Source organism: Myotis brandtii, unplaced genomic scaffold (assembly GCF_000412655.1).
Source record: "Myotis brandtii unplaced genomic scaffold, ASM41265v1 scaffold339, whole genome shotgun sequence".
NCBI lineage: Eukaryota > Metazoa > Chordata > Mammalia > Chiroptera > Vespertilionidae > Myotis > Myotis brandtii.
Genome location: NW_005363061.1, coordinates 682,877 through 706,703, shown reverse-complemented (window position 1 = coordinate 706,703; position 23,827 = coordinate 682,877). Strand labels below are relative to the sequence as shown.

The following is a 23,827-nucleotide window of genomic DNA, read 5'->3' as shown; positions in this document are numbered from 1 at the left end:
TTTTTTTTTTTTACAATAAACATCTGATTGAGATTATTTCTATTGGGAAATATTCCTTAGAGTCCTCTACTCAAAGTGTGGTGTGTCAAGCAGTAGCATTGAGAGCTGGTTGAACATGTAGGCCCAGATCTTCTGAATTATAGTCTGCATTTTAACAAGATCGATAGGTGATTCATACTCACATTAAAGTTGCAGAGACCTTAGCACACCTGACCCAACAGAGGATATGATTGCTTTCAATTATGGAAACCAAGACAAAGATTTTTCTCAAAGGAAAGATGGACTAATGTGTTAAAACAACCTCTGAAAAAACTGGGAGTCCTATGTCATTTACTTTTCCCTCATAGCACAGGTTAAGGTGGTAGGACTTGTAGTATGTAGCTAGGAGGGAATTAGACATCTCAAGCCACTTAAGAAACAAACTCTTGACATTAGTAAACTAGTTTTTTGGGTTCCTATGACTTAATTTTTATCCCTATAACAAAATGACAGGCTTTTTATGTATAAATATAATTCACTCAGAATAATAATGAAGTATCTGTGGACTGGTACTTCATTTTGAGAGTAGAAATGTCTCTTATTTTTCCTCTGGCCACTTTGGAAATTTCAAAATATGTGATTATCAAACTAGTAATAATCTATATTATAAAAGGCCAGTGACTGTAATGCCATAACAACCAAATGACCAGTCCAGGAGGTGCATTGATGGGTCTGGGTCTCGCGTGATTTCGCCCGCTGGGCCTCTAGTTGAAAGATCATTGTGTTGTTCTAGAAAACAAGAACTGGGAGGAGCTACTAACTGGGGACTAGACTGAATACTCATCCTCTATTTAAAACAGAATGGTAGGCAGAATTGGCCCATTACTACTTTTTATTTTACTTAAGGTTTCTGAGTATCTGTGGTGGGGCTTGGGTGGGAAGCACAGAATTGATTTTGATTTTTATGCAGGAGAATGATCATAAAGGTGCCATGTGTACTTTTGTTTTTGTTTTAATTATACAGTTCACTTTGGAACTTGAATTTTGAGCTCAGGGTATTGTGGAATGGTATGTTTGCATAATTTCCATGTCAAATTTTATAGTTACTAGAGGCCTGGTGCACGACATTTGTGCACTCAACCCAGCCTGCGCCCTTTCACAGTCTGGAAGCCTCGGGGGATGTCTGACTGATGGCTTAGGCCCGCTCCCCGTGGGGAGCGGGCCTAAGCCATCAGTCAGACATCCCCCGAGGCTTCCAGACTGTGAAAGGGCGCAGGCTGGGTTGAGTGCACAAATGTCGTGCACCAGGCCTCTAGTAACTATAAAATTTGACATGGAAATTATGCAAACATACCATTCCACAATACCCTGAGCTCAAAATTCAAATTCCAAAGTGAACTGTATAATTAAAACAAAAACAAAAGTACACATGGCACCTTTATGATCATTCTCCTGCATAAAAATCAAAATCAATTCTGTGCTTCGAACTGTATAATTAAAACAAAAACAAAAGTACACATGGTACCTTTATGATCATTCTTCTCCTGCATAAAAATCAAAATCAATTCTGTGCTTTCCACCCAAGCCCCACCACAGATACTCAGAAACCTTAAGTAAAATAAAAAGTAGTAATGGGCCAATTCTGCCTACCATTCTGTTTTAAATAGAGGATGAGTATTCAGTCTAGTCCCCAGTTAGTAGCTCCTCCCAGTTCTTGTTTTCTAGAACAACACAATGATCTTTCAACTAGAGGCCCAGCGGGCGAAATCACGCGAGACCCAGACCCATCAATGCACCTCCTGGACTGGTCATTTGGTTGTTATGGCATTACAGTCACTGGCCTTTTATAATATAGATTATTACTAGTTTGATAATCACATATTTTGAAATTTCCAAAGTGGCCAGAGGAAAAATAAGAGACATTTCTACTCTCAAAATAAAATACCAGTCCACAGATACTTCATTATTATTCTGAGTGAATTATATTTATACATAAAAAGCCTGTCATTTTGTTATAGGGATAAAAATTAAGTCATAGGAACCCAAAAAACTAGTTTACTAATGTCAAGAGTTTGTTTCTTAAGTGGCTTGAGATGTCTAATTCCCTCCTAGCTACATACTACAAGTCCTACCACCTTAACCTGTGCTATGAGGGAAAAGTAAATGACATAGGACTCCCAGTTTTTTCAGAGGTTGTTTTAATACATTAGTCCATCTTTCCTTTGAGAAAAATCTTTATCTTGGTTTCCATAATTGAAAGCAATCATATCCTCTGTTGGGTCAGGTGTGCTAAGGTCTCTGCAACTTTAATGTGAGTATGAATCACCTATCGATCTTGTTAAAATGCAGACTATAATTCAGAAGATCTGGGCCTACATGTTCAACCAGCTCTCAATGCTACTGCTTGACACACCACACTTTGAGTAGAGGACTCTAAGGAATATTTCCCAATAGAAATAATCTCAATCAGATGTTTATTGTAAAAAAAAAAAAAAAAATACAGCCTCCTCCAAGAGTTTGGAAAGGGAGATAATATTCCAGAGCAGAAACAAGATAATTGCTCCCTTCCCCTTTTCTGTGATTTTTACCAGGTAGCTGTCAATCCAATGTAATACCTTAATAAAGGTGTTGACAATTTATTGGGGCTTGACTTGATTGAGGCATGTTTGGATAAACATAAAACTTCAAGCCTTTCGTAATCAAAGAGTTGATTCAAAATAAATATTTTAAAATTATGTCAAATACTAACGAATAAGTGATGTTTACAAATAGTTTATAAGAGAATCATTTGGGATTAATAATTTTAATTTCTCCCCCCAAATAAATAGCTCATGTACTAAAGAAGACACTTTTCCTTAAGCAGAAAAAATCCAACAAAAATAAAATCATGCTCTCATGACATAGTCATAATATTATTTTCAGTGAGGAAAATAACAAGATTAACACATAAAAGGCATATGAGGAGAATTTCATGGCATAAAATTTGTTCTAGAACCTGGGGGAGAGGTTAGGGAAAGAGAACAGTTGGTAAATTTAAGAAAGATTTTAACTAGAAAATATTACACATGAGAGCAATAGTCCATTCTTTCTTAATAGTTCATTAAAACTTATCAATCCTATAAACTTTAAATTTTAGGTTTTCAATAATGCTTTCTCTTCATATGACCACCAGTCCAACCTCCCCCACAAAATTCAACCAATCATCATAAAAATTAAGTTGGTGACAGGTTCAGTTGGCTATCCTCTATATTTACCCTTAAATACTTTTAAAGCCAACAAGGGTAAAAATTCACGGTGGGAAGAGCAAGAGTAAAAAACAGAATCACTTCTCTTCGCACAGAAAGAAACCCCCATCTTGAGCACCTGTCCTCACTCTGCAGGGTAAGGTGTCTCAATGCTTGTATACACTCTTCAGTCCCATAACTGTGAAGGTAGCAGCCACCAGTTTCTCATACACAAGGAACATGAGAGCAGCAGTGAGGACTGTCTGCAGCAGTTTGGCTTCAAGGCCTTTGTAGAGTCCTATTATTCCAAATCTCCTAAAAGAAAAGAAGTTTGAAAAGTAAAATAAAAGATTCTCTTTATAAAAGTCAACTCCTGCATCAGAGAAACAGTCACTACTTTGAAAGTGACTTTGCAAAGGTTGATCCTCAGAATTAAAACAAGCAATGGAAGTTTTAGATAGTAACAGACTTCTGTTGTCCAACTATTTATTATCTGTCAAGGCACTTGAAGACCAATTAAAGTTCAGTATTCATGAGCCACCAATCCTTTGTCTTTATAATCACCATTAATTAGCAGAATGCTGACAATATCCCAGATAGGATGCAAATCCTAAAACCATCTTAATGCCAAGATCTGAGATCTAAGAACTTTTAGATTTTTAACACTCTCCCAACTCAGTTATTTTAACTTAACAGTCCTTAAATGGTAGGAAAACTGCAAATTGGTTTAGATCATTTTAGCTTCAACAGAACTAGGCAAAATGACAAAAGTGAAAGCTACCTGATTTTCAGTCTTCCTATACATTTGGTCTTCTAACCCAGGGGTTCTCAAATTTAGCATACATCAGAATCACCTTAAACCACAGATTGCTGGGTCACATCCCCAGAGTTTCCGATGTATTAAGCCTGGGATGGGACTCAAGAATCTTCATTTCTAATAAGTTCCCAGGTGGAGACCAGCCATTTAGAACCACTGCTCTAACCACAGGGAAGACTGCTTCAGCTAAAACCAAAAGCTCAGCAAACATCAGTCAAAACTCATCATAACTTCTCCACAGCTGCTGCATGTTGAGAGTGAACTGACCTCATATGCTAGTTCATCAGCAACTCCAGGCCTGTATACAGCATGAGCACTGAGATAGTACAGCTGATCAAGTGCTCCATGCACAAGCTATGCTATATTTTATTATATTTGCTGTGTGTGGAAACCTATTATTTGGGGCAAATCATGTGATAAATAGCAATGAAAAGCCTTGACTCATGAATTTCTAGTTCATTAATTGACGTGAATTATGTTCCCCTAAGAAAGTCCACTTCAGTGTTTCTCAAGGTGAGGTCTGCTGTGAGATAACAGAAAGTATGTATATTGGTCTCTGTTCCTGGTTCCTGGCACAGAGAGCTCCTAAAACCCTTGTGATTACTTGAGTGATAAGAGCAACAGGATCATTTCTTGTTCTAATATTTGGTCTCTGACCCCGGATCCTGACAGTCTCTCTAAATATCAGAATAATTGCAGTGTCTTCTATTGTAATGAGATGACTCTTGGTGGGCTCCTGGATGGTGCAGCGGGGGTGGGATGGATAAGCCATGATCAGAAGCTTGGAATTTTCAGCCCCATCTCCATCCTCCAGAGAGGGGAGAGAGCCAGAAAAAGAGTGAACAGATTGTGCCCACATGATGAAGCCTTCATAAAACCCAACAGTATGGGGTTCAAAGAGCTCTCAGGTGGGTGAGCACATCCACGCCCCGGAAGGGTGATGCACTCCAACTCCATGGGCACAGATGCTCCTGTGATGGGATCCTCCCAGACCTCACCCTGTGCAGCTCTTCATCTGGCTGTTCAGATATCATAACATCCTTTAATAAACTGGTAACATAAATGTTTTCCTGAGATCTGTGAGACACTCTAGTCTAGCAAATAATCAAATACCAGGAGGATGGAGGAATGGGAACCTCAGACTTGTAGCCAAGTCGGACAGAAGTTACGATGAGTTTTGACTGATGTACATACCCACAAAACCATCACTACATTCAAGACAGTGAACATCTCATCACCCCCAAAGTGTCCTTGGGTCTCTTTGTAATCATTCCCTCCCTCCTCCTACCCCCGCCCCAGGTAACTACTGATTTGCTTTCTGTCACTACGGATTTGCATTTTCTAAGTTTTATATAAGTGAAACCATGTCTGACTTCTTTCACTCGGCATAATTATTTTGAGATTCATCCATGTTGCTGCATGAATCAATAATTCCTACTTTTTATTTCTCAGTATGCCATTATACAGAGATATCACAATTTATGTATCTATTCACCTGACGATGAACATTTGAGTTGTTTCCAGTTTTTGACTCTTACAAATAAAGCTGCTATTAACATTTGTGTACAAGTTTTTGTGCAGACACATTTCCTGTCCCTCGGGTCAATACCTTGAAGTGGAATGGCTGGGTCCAATGGGCAGTGTGTCTAACTTTTTAAGAAAATGCCAAGCTGTTTTCCAATATAGCTTTTCAAATGCCAAGCTATAATTCCACTTCCTCTTTCAAAGGAGGCTCCTGCCTTATTTGATGTCCCTAATGATCAGTTTCTTTAAACAAAACAAGGAAATGACGAAAGTACATGCCTCACAGGACTACTGTTCGGATTAAGTGATATTGCTCACATAAAGCTTTAAAATCAGTGTCTGCCACAAAGCAAACACTCAAAAATGTTAGTTACTCTTATCAGCATCATCACTGTCATAATTATAATTGTTATTACTCTCCCTACTCCCCGCTTCCTTCCTCACTATGACTACTGCTCTATAATTCCTGCTTATTTCTATCTCTGAGAGAGATCACAGGATATGCCACTCAAGCACAATGGTCTCTATATAAGATTTTGGAGGGTTCCCGTTATACAGGAGTTCTGCATATTTATAACAAAGTACAAGGACCTGAACTTTTCCCTAATTTCCCAAAGTACTGTCATATTGCACCAAACCCCTAAAATGAGAAATGTCTGAGCACAGAATCCAAGGGAGAGGTTTCCAGGCTGCCACTGTCAAGGCAGTAGTGCCAGGTCAGCAAATCCAAGCGCTCCCCAGCAGAGGGGGCTGTTGAAAACGCACCTTACTCGCTGGTGAAGAAGATAGAGAACATTGCGAAGACTCCCCAATGTTCTGTTTTCTGGGTTGAGTCTGTGACGTCCAAACTGAGGAAGGAGAAAAAAAAAAGACTGTCTAGTACTGCTTTCTTTATCTTAATTTGTACCTGCAGAGGAAATTCTGTTGGGAGTGATGTCTTACACACCATATAGTAATAAAAATATCCAATTAGTATGTAGATTTAATTAATATTCTATGTTTCAGTGAAATAAGTGAAAATAAGAAATACGTTTCAATGAAGCAAGCAAGAGAATTTTCACTTGACAGAGAATTATGGGGAAAATTCTACCTCAAAAGAAAAAATACGCACTCATGATGAAGATATAAATATTGATAGTATGTACGACTTAACTTCCAGTCCTTTAAGAAGTTCTGATAAGTACTAACCAGTTAGAACCACTAAAGTTTAAGCTCTTCACATTGTTATGTTTATCTGATAAAGTGTCAAAATACATTATTTGAATGCTACTGAATTCCTTTATATTAAGTACTGTTTTAAATAGTACATTAGTCAAAATACTTTTAAGAGATTATCATTTTTTGAACTGACATACTCTCACTACTACCCCCATTTTATCCATCGATGAGTTCTTTGAATTTTTTTTCTCCATTTCAGAGAGGAAGAGAGAGATAGAAACATCAATGATGAGAGAGAATCATTGACCGGCTGCCTCCTGCACACCCTACACTGGGGATCAAGCCCACAACCCGGGTATATACCCTGACCAGGAATCCTGGTTCATAGGTCGACGCTCAACCACTGAGCCACGCCCGCTGGGCCAGATCATAACTCTTTCCATATCTCCTCTCTCCTCTCCGCTGCTACCATCACCATCTCACCATCTGGGCCACCATCACCTCTCACCTGTACTGCTGAAATGGCCTCCTACCTGATTCCCAGCCCCCTTTTCTCTTAGCCTCTGACCAATTCATCAGAATAGCCACACTGATCTACAATTGTAAATCAGAACACATTACTCCCTAGTGTAAAACCCTTCAAGGGCTTCCCACGAATTGAGAGTAAACTCTAGACCTTCCTGCTACTTTTCCGAACTCATCCTGAGCCATTCTCCACCCACAGTGGCCTCCTTTCGGTTCCTAGGATTCACCAAACTCTTAGCACATCAAGTTCCCTCTACCTACAATGCTCTTCGCATCGAGATAAGCTGGATCCTTATCTCACTTTCAGTCTTGATAATGCCTCCTCTGAGGAACCCATCCCAACCATTCTATCTAAGGAGATCCCCATCACGCACCTCTCCACCAAGTCACAGAATGCTGCTTACTTTCTTTGTAGTTATCTTCTCAGTTTGTATTTATTTTGCTTATTTACTTGCTCACTCTCTCCTCAATGACCTCTGTGGAGGCAGGGATTATGACTATTTTCTTCATCATGTGTACCCAGATCTTCACACGGAGCGGGCACTTAATAAACATTTCAATGAATAACCCAGAAATTTGGAAGTGTCCAAAAAAGCAAAACCATTAGCAGACGCAGAGATGCAGATCTTGTGAAGTCCCTGACTGGCAAGACCATCACCCTTGAGGTTGAGCCCAGTGACACCATTGAGAATGTCAAAGCTAAATCCAAAACAAGGAGGGCATCCTGCCTGACCAACAGTGTCCGATTTTTGCAGGCAAACAACTGGAGGATGGCCACACTCTCTTAGACTACAATATTCAGAGAGTTCACCCTGCACTTGGTGCTTTGTTTGAGGGGTGGCATCATCGAACCCTCCCTCCGCCAGCTAGCCTACAAGTATAACTGCAACAAGATTACACCTGCCTGCACACCAACAACCTGTGCCCCAAGAAGAAGTTAAATAAGGCCCTCCACCACTTCCTCAGGCCAACAGGGCAGCCTTCCGGCTGAACTGTGACCCTGGGGCCTCAATAAAATTTCTCTTTTGTTGACTGGAGCAGTAAAAAAAAAAGCAAAACCATTAATTCCTCTATAACAAACTACAGGAATCAACCTCTGATTTTGCAAAGAATAATCTGCCCTGGGCACCAAGCAAATTAACGTGAATGAGAAGGATGCAAACTTATACTTTCCTGAGTCAAGAACCTTCCTCTACATTTGGGTTTTCTGAGACACTATGTTACTTAAGAAATTGCAAATGTAAACTTTGTTCCAAATCAAATAGGACACCAAGTGAGAGCCAGCCTGGTTAGAATATAAGACAAATGGGAAAATGAATGAGGAATGCTTAACTTGCTTTTAACAGAGAAACCACGTATTTTAGAATGCTGTTTGACTAAATGCAGGAAGAACCCCAGCACTCACCCTCAGAATTGACTGGACCGTCTGCATGGGATAGGTAACTGTGGTGGCAATTGCTTTGGCTACTGCACCAATGATGAACACATCCAAAGAAGAAAGCTGGAAAGCAAAGAAAGACGAATCATGTCAATCCAAACAACAAGAACAGGAGATTACTGTTTGCTGCTTTCAAAATCAGTATTACCTTCATTCTTTTCTTTAAAAGTTGCCGTTTTAAACCTTCATAGAACATGAACTGGATGGCAGGATTGAAAACCAGCAGCAAGGAGGGAAACGTGCCATTCCATAAAGACAAGATTCCTTCATCTCGAATGATCTGTTGAAAAGCATCTAAGCAAGAAATCAAGGACATCTGATGACAATCCCATAACTAGAGAAGACAAGGCGAATTCTGTTCAAATGGTTCTATCAAGATTTCCTTCTTGCCCAGCTGGCATGGCTCAGTGGTTGAGCGTTGACCTATGAATCAGGAGGTCATGGTTCAATTCCCAGTCAGGGTATATGCCCGAGTTGTGGGCTCAATCCCCAGTGTGGGGCGTGCAGGAGGTAGCCGATCAATGATTCTCTCTCATCACTGATGTTTCTATCTCTCTCTCCCTCTCCCTTCCTCTCTGAAATCAAATATATATATATAAAATTTCCTTCTTGTAATGATATTTTAGGGGCAAGTTCATCAGTTAACTACTTTTTGATTATTATCAGATACTGACATTACTAAGTTATTGAGAGACAGCTTCAATCAGGGAACTCCTTTTGACAATCTGGAGTCAGAATGTCAAGTGTTCCTAATTAATCACCAACACTGGAAACTCTGTATTACAGAGAATTGTGAACTGATAGCCTATGTGTTTCACAACAAAGGCCAGTAAAACAAATGATAACATAGTTCCTTGGAGTCCATTTTATAGGACTGACTTGTAAGAAAATCACTGTCATTGCAAACACAGGAAAAGAGAGCCTGGCAGTGTGATACTATTAGAAAGCAGACGCTCATAGATAGCAGACATTAACCTGGTATCTTTATCTAAAGCTAACACTAGGGAGAAAAATACAGTAGATTATTCTTCAGATATATTCAACCCCTCCCACCCACACTCCAAGGCAGTAGTTACTTCTCTACCCCATGTCTTTGAGCTTGGCCATGTAATATGCTTTGGCCAACAGGATGTTAGCAGTCAAGATTCAAAAAGGGACTCGAAGTATGCTTGTACAACTGGGTGTGTCCTCTTGTGCATTACCATTACCAAGAGAAGAATATGCTCAAGCTGGTGCCAGAAAGGTGATGAGACACGTGGAGCTGAGACTCCCTGTCTGGGGTTGGCCTAGAGGAGTCAAATCCCTGTCAATTCTAAGACACATGAGCTAAACTAAACAAATGCTTACTACTGAATGTTGAGATTTGAGGTTGTCTTTTATATAACACTAGAGGCCTGGTGCACGAAATTAGTGCACTGAGGGGGGGATGTCCCTTAGCCCTGCCTGCGCCCTCTCACAGTCCGGGAGCCCTCGAGGGATGTCTGACTGACGACTTAGCGCGCTGCTGAAGAGGTGGGAGAGGCTTCCGCCACTGCTGCTGCGCTCGCTAGCCATGAGCCCAGCTTGTGGCTAAGCAGCGCTCCCCCTGTGGGAGTGCACTGACCATCAGGGGGCAGCTCCTGCATTGAGCGTCTGCCCCCTGGTGGTCAGTGCGCGTCATAGTGACCGGTCATTCCACCTTTCGGTCGATTTGCATATTGGCCTTTTATTATATAGGATTATTGTGGCAATAAATTCCAAAGAAAACCCTTAAATAGAAACTCACACAGAGACACTTACCAATAATACCTTTGTAGTTGGTTGGTACAATGTCTTCATTCCTAAATTTTGCCCCTTGCAGCTTTAGTCTGGTGTTTACTACCCAGAGTGGGGTTGTCAGCAACACATTCACCACTCCTTTAAAAAGAAAGAGGGAGAGACAAAGAGAAAGCAAAATGTAACCTTTGGAGCTTTGCTATCTTATATTGAAGCTACATACCAATGTTTCATTTATTCTTCTGCCACTGACCTACTAGAAGACCCAAGGTACGGTGTCTCTTTGTGCCAGGGTACAACACAAGCCACTACTGTTAGAAGCAATTCAGAAGACTTGCTGATGGCAAATGGCTGGCAGTAGTACCTCTCCACATGAAATGAGTAGTAAGTTTCCTTATTTGTGTAACAGGAGGTAATCTGTCAATTTATATAGCATCCAAAGTAGCAATTTTGATATAGTTTTAAATACAATTTTTCAAAAACAGCTTTAAGAGACAAGTGGTTTATTGATCACATGCTAAGTCCATGACAACATCAGATAAAACACACAATTAATAATTCTCTCATAAGTAGTTTACATGGTTTTAAGTGGGTATGAATCTGGTATAATGGGTGACAAGTGGTGACATTGGAAAGTGCTTTGACAGTGACTAGATGATTACAAAAGAGTTCCTCATCACTTAGGGGATTAGGACAGGCAGGCAGCAAGCAGTAGTTATGAACTGTCATAAAACACCTGAAACAGCTTTTGCAAGCATCATGATCCTTACAAGCTTAAGAATGGGGATCATGGCCCCCCAAGGTTGCCTCAGAGTGGAACAATACAATGATTCAGATGCTTCTTTTTGAAAACACATAATCCCAATTTAACACCATCTTGAGATATTAATATATTCCTCATCAGTCCTGAAATGATTAAGAAAACACACACCAAAACAGAGTTGTAACAAAGCGCCTGACACATGGTATATACTTTATAAATACTCGTCAAATAAATATTGAACAAATGAACCTATGAACAAACTCATCAAACAACCATACATGGAGCTATCTGGCCCTAGTCACGCTGTGAAGAACCAAGAGCTGCAATCCTAAGGAAGAGAAATCGCTTTTACTAAAAGTCATTTAAACACAATAGGAGAAAGAAGGTTTTGATTTAAGGAATCTCAAAACATACTACAGTCAAACCTCGGTTCTCGAATGTTTCCCATCTGGAACAATCTGTTTCTTCATCAAGTTGTTCATAGGAAAAAAGGTCTCAGTTTTCTAACAGAACTTCAGTTCTCAACCTGACAACCCTTTCATGCTGACACATCAGCATGACAAAAACATCTCTCAGGCCACAAAGGAGAAAATTCGAGTCAGTTTACTGCTAAACCTCCTTTGTGAACATCTCAGGAAATCAGGAAAGCGTGCTGTGAATATTTTAATGTCTTGTGTGTTTTGTTTGCTTTTGTTGCTGGTGAAATGTACACTTATCGCAATTTTAAAACATAAAGAGGCCATCAAGTGTGCTGAAGTTGCTAAGGGTGTGAAAGTGCTCATAAAACAGTGATCACAGGCTACTGAAGAGGTGGAAAAAAACTGTTGTTGATTTGGATAAGTGTAAAGCAGTTAGCTGGTTACAATTTCAGAGGCAATGCTACGTGAAAAAGCAAGATGCTACCCCCCTGGAACGAGTGCTGAAAGTGATTCATTCAAGGCTAGTAGAGGGTGGTTCGATAAATTTAGGAAAAGAAGTATTTGCTTATAGATTAAACAGTACGTTAGAAAGTTTAAAACAGAAAACCATTTAAGGGTCTGGAATGGATTAATTCAATTGACATTATTTCTAATGGGAAAAAATGATTGGTTTTCGAACAAATCGTTTCTCAAACAGCCTTCTGGAACAAATTAAGTTCAAGAACCAAGGTTCCACTGTACACTGAAAATACAGTCTAACCAAGAATAAGCCTGTGTGACAGCCAAGATATTAAAATTGTTTTCATTTGTTGCATACAGAGCAAAAGTAAAATATTTTGCTACTGCTCTCTTGGAAGCATTATGGGAACATATTTCTCAAAATAAAAGACATTATCAAATAATTTTATGAGCTGTATTTGTCATATTTTTATAGAGTGGCATTCCACCAAGAAGTTGTCATTAGTTAGGACTCAATATATTCATACATTGTCACTTCAGGCATTGATCATAATCTGAGTAAGTCTTAACCAGAGATTCCTGCTGGTCTCATTTTTTAAAAGCACCAGTGCCCAAGAGGCAAAGATAAAAGAATATCAATACAGGCCCATTTGCCCAGACTTTATAATGTACTAGAGCAGTGATGGCGAACCTTTTGAGCTCGGCGTGTCAGCATTTTGAAAAACCCTAACTTAACTCTGGTGCCGTGTCACATATAGAAATTTTTTGATATTTGCAACCATAGTAAAACAAAGACTTATATTTTTGATATTTATTTTATATATTTAAATGCTATTTAACAAAGAAAAATCAACCAAAAAAATGAGTTCACATGTCACCTCTGACACGTGTGTCATAGGTTCGCCATCACTGTACTAGAGGCCCGGTGCACGAAATTCATGCACTCGGAGGGGTGGGGGTCCCCCAGCCCAGATTGCGAGAGGGTGCAGGCCAGGCCAAGGGACCCCACCAATGCACAATCAGGGTCGGGGAGGGACAAGGGGAGGTTGCTCAGTAGTACTTTTTAGTCTGGTTTTGCTGGCTATTGATTTTTCTGTTAAGGGGAGGGACAGCGGGAGGGCTCCAGGGCATGTTTGGCCTGTCTCACTCAGTCCTGATCGGCTGGACCCCAGCAGCAAGCTAACCTACCAGTCAGAGCATCTGCCCCCTGGTGGTCAGTGCATGTCATAGCGACTGGTTGACCGGTCAACTGTCTGCCCCCTGGTGGTCAGCGCACGTCATGGCGAGCGGTTCAGTGGCCTTAGCATATCATTAGCATATTACGCTTTGATTGGTTGAATGGCCGACCAGACAACCGGACACTTAGCATATTAGGCTTTTATTATATAGGATTCCTATTCAATGCATAGTACACATCACTTAACAGAAAAATCAACAGCCAGCAAAACCAGACTAAAAAGTACTACTGAGCAAACTGCATTTTTTATAGATGAAGTCAGGAGTGTTCAGAAGCAGAGATCACAAGAGTCATGGATACTGTAGGCAGGCACAGTGTACAGGAAAGATTAACATGGACGGTGTGATGGTATGTACAGGGAGGCTAAATAGCCATCTCAGATGGTGATTAAAGAAAATTTTAATTTATTTAGAGAAAAGAGATGGAGGATGGGATATCCAAAGGAAAGGGCTGCACAGCATGAGCCAAGGGGACATAGGGTCGATGATGGCAGGAAAAATATACTTAGGCAACACAAAAGCCTAGGCTGGGCTGCTTTGGCTCACTGAGAAGTCAAAGAGAAGGGGGCCTTGGAGACAGGTTCAGGGGGTTAGCCTGGGATGAGCTGCTGCTGCCCATTGCTCCCCTGGTTGCAAGTCTCATGGGGTCCCTTAGAGGTTAGGGGATGCATGCCTGTGGGGGAAGGAGAGGGAGAAGGGAATGACAAGGTAGTGATCCTTGGAGGGTCTGGGGAGGGAGGGAAAGGGAAAGGCACAGGTGTGCTCCCTCCAGCCAAAGGGTTTTAAGGGTGGAGATTTTAGGGGCGGTCCCAGGGGAGATGGTAATAGAATATTCAGCAGCTTTCCAGGTATGTCCTTTCAGGGTTGTGGTCTCCACTGATTGATTGGCTGGCACCAGGACATGGGTGGTGCCAACCAATCAATCAGCTGGTCCTGAGGTCAGCCACGGGGTTGCTGGTCTGGTTTTGCTGCTTTTCTGGGCCTGGGGCTGAAATACAACTGAGGCTTGGATGTAATCTTTAGGGAGGAAAAGGTCAGGAGGTCTAAACTGCATGAGCACGGATATGCTAGGACAGTGGTTGGCAAACTGCGTCTCAGGAGCCACATGGGCTCTTTGGCCCCTTGAGTGTGGCTTTTCCACAAAATACCACATGCGGGCACGCACGTACAGTTCGAAGTTGACTTAAAACTTTAAGTAAAGTTTATTAAGTTAATTTTAGGGAACATTGTGGAGTGAAAGAAGATGTAGTGTCGAGAATTGAGAAAGGTATGTTGAGATGGTTTGGACATATAGAGAGGATAAACGAAAGGAGATAGACGAAACAAGTATACAAGACGAGTGTGGATGGGAGAGTTGGAAGGGGTCGACCTCAGCGAACGTACCTCAATCAGATTGAGGACTTTTTTAGCAAAGGCCAGCTTAGGAGAACCCTAATTAAGTTAATAACAATGTACCTACCTATATAGTTTAAGTTTAAAAAATTTGGCTCTCAAAGGAAATTTCAATCGTTGTACTGTTGATATTTGGCTCTGTTGACTAATGAGTTTGCTGACCACTGTGCTAGGGGAAGATAGGTTACCTTGGAGGCAAGGTTCTTGTTTTCCCAATTTTGCCCCTTGCTAGGCATCTGGGGCTTTCTACCCTGGTGAGTTTCTGTACCGGGCCCATTGTCCTTGCTCTGCTCATGTCTATCTAGCACTACATACCTTTCATATATATATATATATATGTTTATTGATTTCAGAGAGGAAGAGAGAGGGAGAGGAAGATAGAAACATCAATGATAAGAGGGAACCATTGATTGGCTGCCTCCTGCACATCCCCAGACTGGGTATCGAGCCCGCAACCCAGGCACGTGCCCTTGACCGGAATCGAACCTGGGACCCTTCAATTCGCAGGCCAAGGCTCTATCCACTGAGCCAAACCAATTAGGGTAGCACTACATACATTTCTAAACAAATAAAATAGGTTGCCTATTAAATAAATTCTTTAGAAATCAAAATTTCCTTCATGTTCTATTCAAGGGGTAGGCACACAGAAAACATGTCAGAGGCAAGGCAGCCAAGATTAATATTTAACCATTATTTAAAATTCTGTTTTCATATTCCTTTTATTAACACGAGTTGAAAGACTAAGAGGGTCCTAAGGACAATCTCAAGTACAAAAATGCACTACATCATTTTAAGAGAATATAAAATCCTTGTAAGAACATTTTGTATTTCAAAGCTTTTTATCTGAGAAGTTCAAGTACTCTGTTCATCCTCTAAGCCAAAATAGATAGAGAGGTATTTCTTAAACACTATAATTTTATGAGTTCTTGGAAAAGGCACTCAAAATACTTGAGGATCCGAAACTTTATTGGAAACTTACACCCTCTGTTATCAAGCAAAGGACAACATTTCAAGTTGGAAAAACAACTATAAATGGTCATGATGAGTGATTCTAACTCTTACTAAAGCATTAAAGATAAGGCTAAAGGATAAAGAATGCTGCCTGATTGTTTATGAGTCTGTATAGAAAAGTCTTTTTCTAGTGCCAGGCTGTGGCTGTGACTTCAGCTCAAAGACTCGAATACAGGGTACTAATACTTCATGACAGGAGATTGATTTTTTTCCAATTCAAATGGTTCTATTTTCTTTCTTTGTCTTCTTTTTTTGTTGTTGTTGTTGTTGTAAAAATCATTTACAGGTAAACAGAACCAAAATTAAGACATGAAAAATAATAACTGAACCCGCTCACTAAAATTATTCACTGATTCAAGGAATAATTAAAACACAGCTATTTACTTCTGAAATCTGCAATACAAATAGTTTATCAGTAGTGAGTCTCCTTCGGTAATGAGAGAAAACAAAAGTGAAGTGCACTTCTGGGAAATGTGCACAATGACCCCTGACATAAGAAAATGGCAGATCACGCCCAGCTGGTGTGGCTCAGTGGTTGAGTGGTGACCCAGGAAGCAGGAGGTTACTGGTTCGATTCCCAGTCAGGGCACATGCCCGGGGTTGCGGGCTTGATCCCCAGTAGGGGCGTGCAGGAGGCAGCTGATCGATGATGTTTCTATCTCTCTATTCCTCTCCCTTCCTCTCTCTCTAAAAATCAATAAAATACATATTTAAAAAAAAAGAAAATGGCAGATCAAGACCATAAATCTAACCACTTGTCTCCCTATGAAAGAATGCAACTAGATATACAAAAGGAACAAATCTGCCTTACCAGAGGTAAGGCTGGAGGGCAGGAATATGAACATGAACTGTCACAACAACGATAACATCACTGGCATTCAAAAATAGTTATTTTTAAAAATCCCAATTGCATAAAAATGGTCAGTATCTTCTTCATTTAAGTTATTTGTAAGGTTTTCCCAAATTCTTCCCCAGGGTATCAAGCTACATGGGTTTTCTTCTGTGAAAATAAATTAATTAATTAAATAAATTTCTAAGTTTCAAGAAGAATTTGAATAACAATGGGGGGCAAAAAGAGGTTTACAGTTGTTTGTATGAAAAAAGACATGCAGGTTATCGCCCTAGCTGGCTTGGCTCAGTGGATAGAGCGTCAGCCTGTGGACTGAAGGGTCCCAGGTTCGATTCCAGCCAGGGGCACATGCCTGGGTTGTGGGCTCCATCCCCAGTGGGGGGCATGCAGGAGGCAGCCGATCATTGATTCTCTGTCATCACTGATGTTTCTATCTCTCTCTTCTTCTCCCTTCCTCTCTGAAATCAATAAAGAAATATATTTTTAAAAAAAGAAAAAAAGAAGAAGAAAAAAGACATGCAGGTTATGATTATAATAATACAAGAAAAAACTCTGTTTTGCATACTTACAACCTGTACACCTACTTTTGCCCACCCCTGTACTGTTCCTAGTTTTCCTTGGAAATAAGGAAACTTATTTCTACAGTGATTATAATACAATGATAGGGCTCAAAGAAGGAAGTAAAAGCTATTCTAATTATTGTAAGAATGCATAGGTATTAAGATATAAAAAATGTTATAAGGAGAAGTTTAAAACTCACAAAAGTAAGTTCCAAGGAATTCACTACCTTCAGAAACTCTTTTGACCAAGGGTCTCAACTGTGACACTACTGACATTTTGGGCCAGATAATTCTTTATGTGGGTGTGTGTGAGGGGTGCTATTGTGTAAGATGGTTAGCAGTTTCCCTGGCCTCTACTCACGAGATGCCAGTAGCATCCCCCAGTTGTGACAACCAAAACTATCTCCAGACATTTTCCATATGGTCCCTGTGGGTCAAATCAGCCTCAGTTGAGAACCACTGTTCTAATCCAATCACTAAGTGATTATTCACTTTATTTTTGAAAGTTTCAAAAGACAACTCTTACCCCAATGATCTATTTTTTTCTAAGCCCTGTTAGAAATGTTATTTTTATTGATATTAAGTCTATCTTCTTAAACAACTGGAAACATATATGACATTAGCTAGTAAATGATTTTTACCCAAGATATGAATTAGCAACTCTGAAATGACTTTATGTGTACTGTTATCCTGGCCCAATTCCTTTGGGTAATATAGAACAAGTACAGTCTTTCTTCTGCAAGTCATTCATTCATGGTCTGCTCACCAAATATATATTGTGTGTCTAGCATGTGATCAACTCTGTTCTAGGTGCTGACGATAGAGCAGTAAATAAAAAAGAAAATCCCTGTCCTCATGAAGCTTACATTTTAATGTTGTAATGAGACAAGATAAGTAAAATATGTAGGATGTTAGAGAATAAGAGTTAAGGAGAAAATTTTAGCAGATTACTGAGGTGTCTATTTCAGACATGGTGGCCATTTTGGGGGAAAGACCTTAAAGGAGGTGAAGGAGTGAGACAGGCAGTTGCCAGGCAGAGGAAAGGGCAGGCACATGGGCCCGGAGGCAGAAGCATGCCAGTGGTGCTCAAAGAGAAGAGGCAGTGTGGTGCAGTGGTGTGAGTGAAGAGAAGACTAGGAGGGCCAGGTCATACTGGGCATTGTAGGACAAGGTAAGGACTTTGGCTTTTACTCTGAGCAAGATGGGAAGCAGCAACTGGAGGGCTTTGAGAAAAAATATGATCTTGCTTTTGTTTTAACATGATCACACTGGCTGTTATGTTGAAGACAGATTAAAGGGGACAAAATTGAAAGCAGGACATCAGTGCAGGAGGCTCTGAAGATAATCCAGTCAAGATTTTATGGTGGTTTGGATTCAGGTCATAGTGAAGACAAGTGGCTGCACTGGATACCATATGGAGAGAGAGGCAATAGGATCTGCTCATAGACTGGAAGTGGGGTCAGAGAGAGAGAGGATGAATTTGAGATCTCTGGTAGGGCAAGTAGAAGACTAGAGTTGCCACTTAGTAAACTGCAGGATACAGGAGGAGCAGGTCTTTAAATTTCATTCATTTGTTCAACAATTAATCAATACCTTCCATGTACTAGACACTGTGTTAAAACACTAGGGATGAAGAGATAACAAAAATGTAATCTCAGCCTTTAAGCGGTTCACTACCTACTGAAAGATAAAGACAAATATGCAGACTATTAATATACAGTAGAGTAAGCATTGAGCTATTCCACTAAGTAGAGGCAGACAGTAACTAAATACTCACAATACCAGGTTAATGGTTCCCTAGTAGCTCTGAAGTCTCAGATAACAAGGATCCAAAGCCTTCTAAAATCTAGCTCCTACTCACCTCTACAATCTTATTGCTCATGTTCCTATACTCACTTCACTCATTAACTAAGAGAACTCACTGTTCTAAACATAGTCCTGGATTTTCTCAATTCCCTATCATTCCCTTCATCAGGAAACTGTCATTATTCATCTATAAATGTTACTAATTAAGCCTAATCCTATTAAGGCTTAATTCAAGAGCCATTGGTTTGTATAAGATACCACCCCCCCACCCCGCCCCGCCTGGCCGCTGTTGCTCAGTGGTTGGGTGTCAACCTATGAACCAGGAGGTCACGGTTCAATTTTGATCAAGGGCACATGCCCAGGTTGTGGGCTCGATCCCCAGTAGGGGACGAGTAGGTGGCAACCGGTGTGTATATATATATATATACACACACACACACACATATTTTTAAAAAGATACCCCCCTCTCCCCGCAGCCAAAAGTGACCTCTCATCCTGCTATGAACCCTTTAAAGCATCAACAACTATTATGATACAAACTACCTAGGGCTGTGCAATAAATACCTTTGTCACATTTGACTAAATGCTTTCATACTCAGTGTGGGCTTCATGGGTGTGCAACCTGTCTAATGCTTTGGTGTCATCCATCTTGAAATGCTTACTAAATTGTGAACAAGGAGTCCCATATCTTCATTTTGTACTGGGCACTGCAAATTATGTAGCCAGTCCTGTTCATGTTAACATGTAAACATCTCATGTGAACCCCAGTTTAAGAGTGTGTGTGTGTGTGTGTGTGTGTGTGTGTGTGTGTGTGTGTGTATGTATATATATATATGGAAAATAAGCAAGGAAGTTATTGAAATCCCTCTTTTTTTTAAAAAGAAACCTTAACTTCCATATATTCTGGGTACAGGCTGCTAAACAGGGATAACTTATCTTCCTCTCTGGATTAAAAAGATAAAAATAAGCAAAGTCAGCTCAGAAATAAACATTTGTGTATATGGTCAATGGATCTTCCACAAGGGTGCCAAGACCCACTCAATGGGGAAAGGACAGTATCATCAACAAATGGTGTTAGAAAAACTGGATTATCTACACCCAAAAGAATGAAATTGGACTCTTATCTTATACCACATACAAAAATTGACTCTAATCTCTGCCTTTAAGTGGTTCACGACCTAGTAAAAGATAAAGGCAAATATGCAGACTATTATTATACATCTAAGTGGATGAAAACATAAAAGTAAGACCTAAAACTATAAAACTCCCAGAAGAAAACATAGGAGAAAAGCTTTCATGATATTAGACTCAGCAATGATTTCTTGGAAATGACACCAAAAGCACAAGCAAAAAAGCAAAAATAAGACAAATAGTACAAACTTAAAACTCAAACAAAAACTTTTGAGTATCAAATAATATAATCAACAGAGTGCAAGGCAGCCTATAAAATAGGAGAAAATTGTGGAGAGTGGCTACAGTGTTCGGACAGGATCAAGCCTCAGACTGACTTGTGGCAAAGCCACATACAAGTCCCAGCCTGGAGGGCAAAGCCCTCCCAGCACAATTATAGCCAAAAAGCCATGGTTGTAAGCTTGACCTTACAGTCCGACCCTGCAGTCCTAGGTAGCTAAGGGATATGGGCTGAGGGAGGTACAGCAATGCTGCCTAAACAAAGCTTGACAGAGTTCAGAGAATGGCAACAACAGGAAAGAAGCAGATTTGAAATTCGCAAGAACACTGTAAACATCTTGCCCTTGTTTTGCTTTGTGTGATCTGACTATAAAATAAAGACTCGCTTACAGACTGTGTGACTGTGTCCTCATACAGGCACAGTGATCCACCTGGCCCCAACTGTATTCTCGTTTATTTTCTTTAATCCTTCACCGCCCCTCCTCAAGTTCATCACTGGCCGTGCTGGACGCAGTTTAGAAAATATTTGCAAATCATATATCTGATAAGGGCTAATATCCAGAATATATAAAGAAGACATACCTACAGCTCAACAAGAAAAAAATCAATAACTCAATTTATGAAAAGCCAACAAGCAAATGAAAAATGAGAGAAATGCAAATCAAAACCAGAGTGAAATGTCACTTCATATTCATTAGGATGGCTTCTATCAAAAACAAAAAAACAACAACAAAATAACAAGTGTTGGCGAGGATGTGGAGAAACTGGAACCGCTGTGCACTGCTGGTGGGATTATAAAATGGCACAACTGCTGTGGAAAACAGGATGGTGGTTCCTCACAAAATTTAAAAAAGAGCTGCTGGGTAAATATCCAAAAGAATTGAAAGCAGGGACTCAAAGAGGTATTTGCACAACCCATTTTCATATCAGCAACTATTCACAGTAGCCAAGAGGTGGAAACAACCTAAATGTTCATCAACAGATGAATGGATAAACAAAATGTGGTATATACACATACAACAGAATATTACTCAGCCTTAAAAAGGAAGGAAATCCTTTTATATCCTATAAAATGAATGAACCTTGAGGGCATTATGCTGAGTAAAATAAGCCAGTCACAAAAATACAAATACTGTATGATTCCACTTATATGAGGCATCTAAAGTAGTCAAATGAAAGTAGAATGGTGGTTACCAGGGGCTGGGGGAGGGAAAGGGGAGTTGTTTAATGGGTCTAGTGTTTCGCATTTGTCAGATGACAATGTTCTGGAGATCAGTTTCACATCAATGTACAGAAACTTACTACTAAAGTATACAGTTTAAAATTATTAGGATGGTAAATTTTATGTTATGTGCTTTTAACACACACACACACACACACACAGCCAAGTCAGAAAACTAATTATATTCTTTGTAGCATAACTCTGTGCTAAAATAACCTCATAGAGGATATATGGACAAAATAAGTGTTAAAATATAACAATATTTTATGCTCAGAAAATTTTGTTACCTGCAACAAATCCAACCACCAGATCTTTTCCAGTAGTAGAATGTTGACCTTTGACCCAGACTGTTTTGAGGCTATTAAAAGTGTAGAAATAGACAAAATTGGAGCAGCAGAGGCTGGAGATAACTGGAAACCACCCTCGATATGGGGCCAGGCTAGGGAAAAAACAATAAGTAAAATAAAGATGATGGACAAAAGCCACTAGAAATGAGTTAAGTCCTAGGAAAGGCTGATTATCATTCACATATTTTCAAAGTTCACTCCTACACTACAATGTACTTTACACTATACACATCTTACATTTTGAAGGATGCCCAAACCAAGAAATCTTTTCTAGCACCAATGACACCAAAGAAACAATAAACTTTCCATGGCTGATTTACTGCTTTCCTTTAGTAATACTAAAGATAATTTCTTCATGGCTGTTAGCTAATACAGCATCATTCACATTTTATTACAGGGCAATAATATTTAAAATAAAGTAAATATAGAATATAAGTGCAAAAAAAGTGGTGAGGACATATTATAAGAGTATAGGAACCAGACTAAGGGATTCCCACTGGTCAAACCTGGAATAATTTGAGCACCAAAATAATAAAGTATAGTAATCAATTGTTAATCACTAGTAAAACAGAAATTTCTGAGTCTATATTGATATTAACTAAAGTAACTGCTCAGAGAGTGCTTATAATTGCAACAGAGGAAACATAAAATTATTCAGTGGCTAACTCAAATCTAAAAAATCATGATTAGCCCAGCCGGTGTGGCTCAGTAGTTGAGCATTGACCTCTGAACCAGGAGGTTACAGTTAGATTCCCGGTCAGGGCACATGCCCCAGCTTCAGGCTGGATCATGATCCTCAGTAGGGGATGGGTAGGAGGCAGTCAATAAATGATTCTTATCATATTTTTAAAAAATCATGAATAACTAATAAAGATGAGGCCCAGAATACATAGCCTCATCTAATCATGAAGAAACATGAGGCAGACTTAAAATAAGCAGCATTTTATTTTTTAAAAGTGGGAGGAAGACTGACTATATTCTTTAAAAGTGTCAATGGCAGCCCTGTGCGACTCAGTTGGTTGAGTGTCATCCTGTGCACCGAAAGGTCGCCAGTTCAATTCCCAGTCAGAGCACATGCCTGGGTTACTGGCTTGATCCCCAGTGGGGGTAAATGTAGGAAGCAACCATTGATCCATGTTTCTCTCTTACATCGATGTTTCTCTCTCCCTCCCTTCCTCTCTCTTTAAAAATCAATAAAAACATATTGAAAAAAACTTTTAAAAAAGTCAATGTCATAAGGGTAAAGGGTTTTGATGTATGAAACTTATTCTAAAATAATTTGAAAAAAATCTGTGTATAGTGTGTGTGTGGTACAGAGAGAAAGGAAAGGAGAGAGGAAAGGAGGAAAGAATGCATGAGCCAATGACAAAACAAAAAAAAAGTGTTAACAATAGGTGAATCTGGGTAAAGCACATACTAGTAATCAAGTTTTGCAACTTTTTGTAAATCTGAAATTATTTCCAAATAAAAAGTTAAAAGTAGTACATAACCTAGATGCACCTGATAGGAATGAACTACACAACTATTACCTTCTTCAGTTTACTGTACAAAAAACAAAATATTGATTTCATGGAAGACTCTACAATCAAGATTCAAAATGGCGAACCACAGGACTTGTACGTACCAGTCAGCTAATTACAAATTCACACTATAAGGCTATGAGAACGTATAGAAAGGAGTGTAGGCCTGTGAATCTCCTAGGGAGGTGCTTTTCTAACAAAGATGAAGGTGATAGTACTCACAGGCCTTCTTCTTTAATGATCTCCAGGAGCACCATGTGTGTAGTTTTGGACTTTCTTTTCTCATCAACTACAAGAGGAAAAATATGTCTGTTATTCATGGATCATAGCATTTTAATTCAATACCTAATACCCAAAGTAAAAGATGTGACAAAAGAAATTTATTTCTTGGGGGGGGGCAGGGGTAGGTTGA

At 39.8% G+C, this 23,827-nt stretch overlaps 1 protein-coding gene across 2 annotated transcripts in view; it reads right to left on the bottom strand.

Moving 5' to 3' along the window:
• Nucleotides 1-2,160: 2,160 nt before the first annotated feature.
• SLC25A17 (solute carrier family 25 (mitochondrial carrier; peroxisomal membrane protein, 34kDa), member 17) overlaps nt 2,161-23,827 on the bottom strand; it is a 38,521-nt gene continuing 16,854 nt past the window's right edge. For both annotated transcript variants that reach the window (XM_005871376.2, XM_014543840.1), the window contains 7 exons: nt 23,638-23,704; nt 21,836-21,987; nt 10,445-10,561; nt 8,814-8,959; nt 8,633-8,728; nt 6,310-6,392; nt 2,161-3,518 (listed from right to left, as the gene is read on the bottom strand). In XM_005871376.2, the coding sequence (XP_005871438.1) occupies nt 3,371-3,518; nt 6,310-6,392; nt 8,633-8,728; nt 8,814-8,959; nt 10,445-10,561; nt 21,836-21,987; nt 23,638-23,704 (809 nt within the window). In that variant the 3' untranslated portion in view covers nt 2,161-3,370. The remainder of the gene's footprint in view (nt 3,519-6,309; nt 6,393-8,632; nt 8,729-8,813; nt 8,960-10,444; nt 10,562-21,835; nt 21,988-23,637; nt 23,705-23,827) is intronic.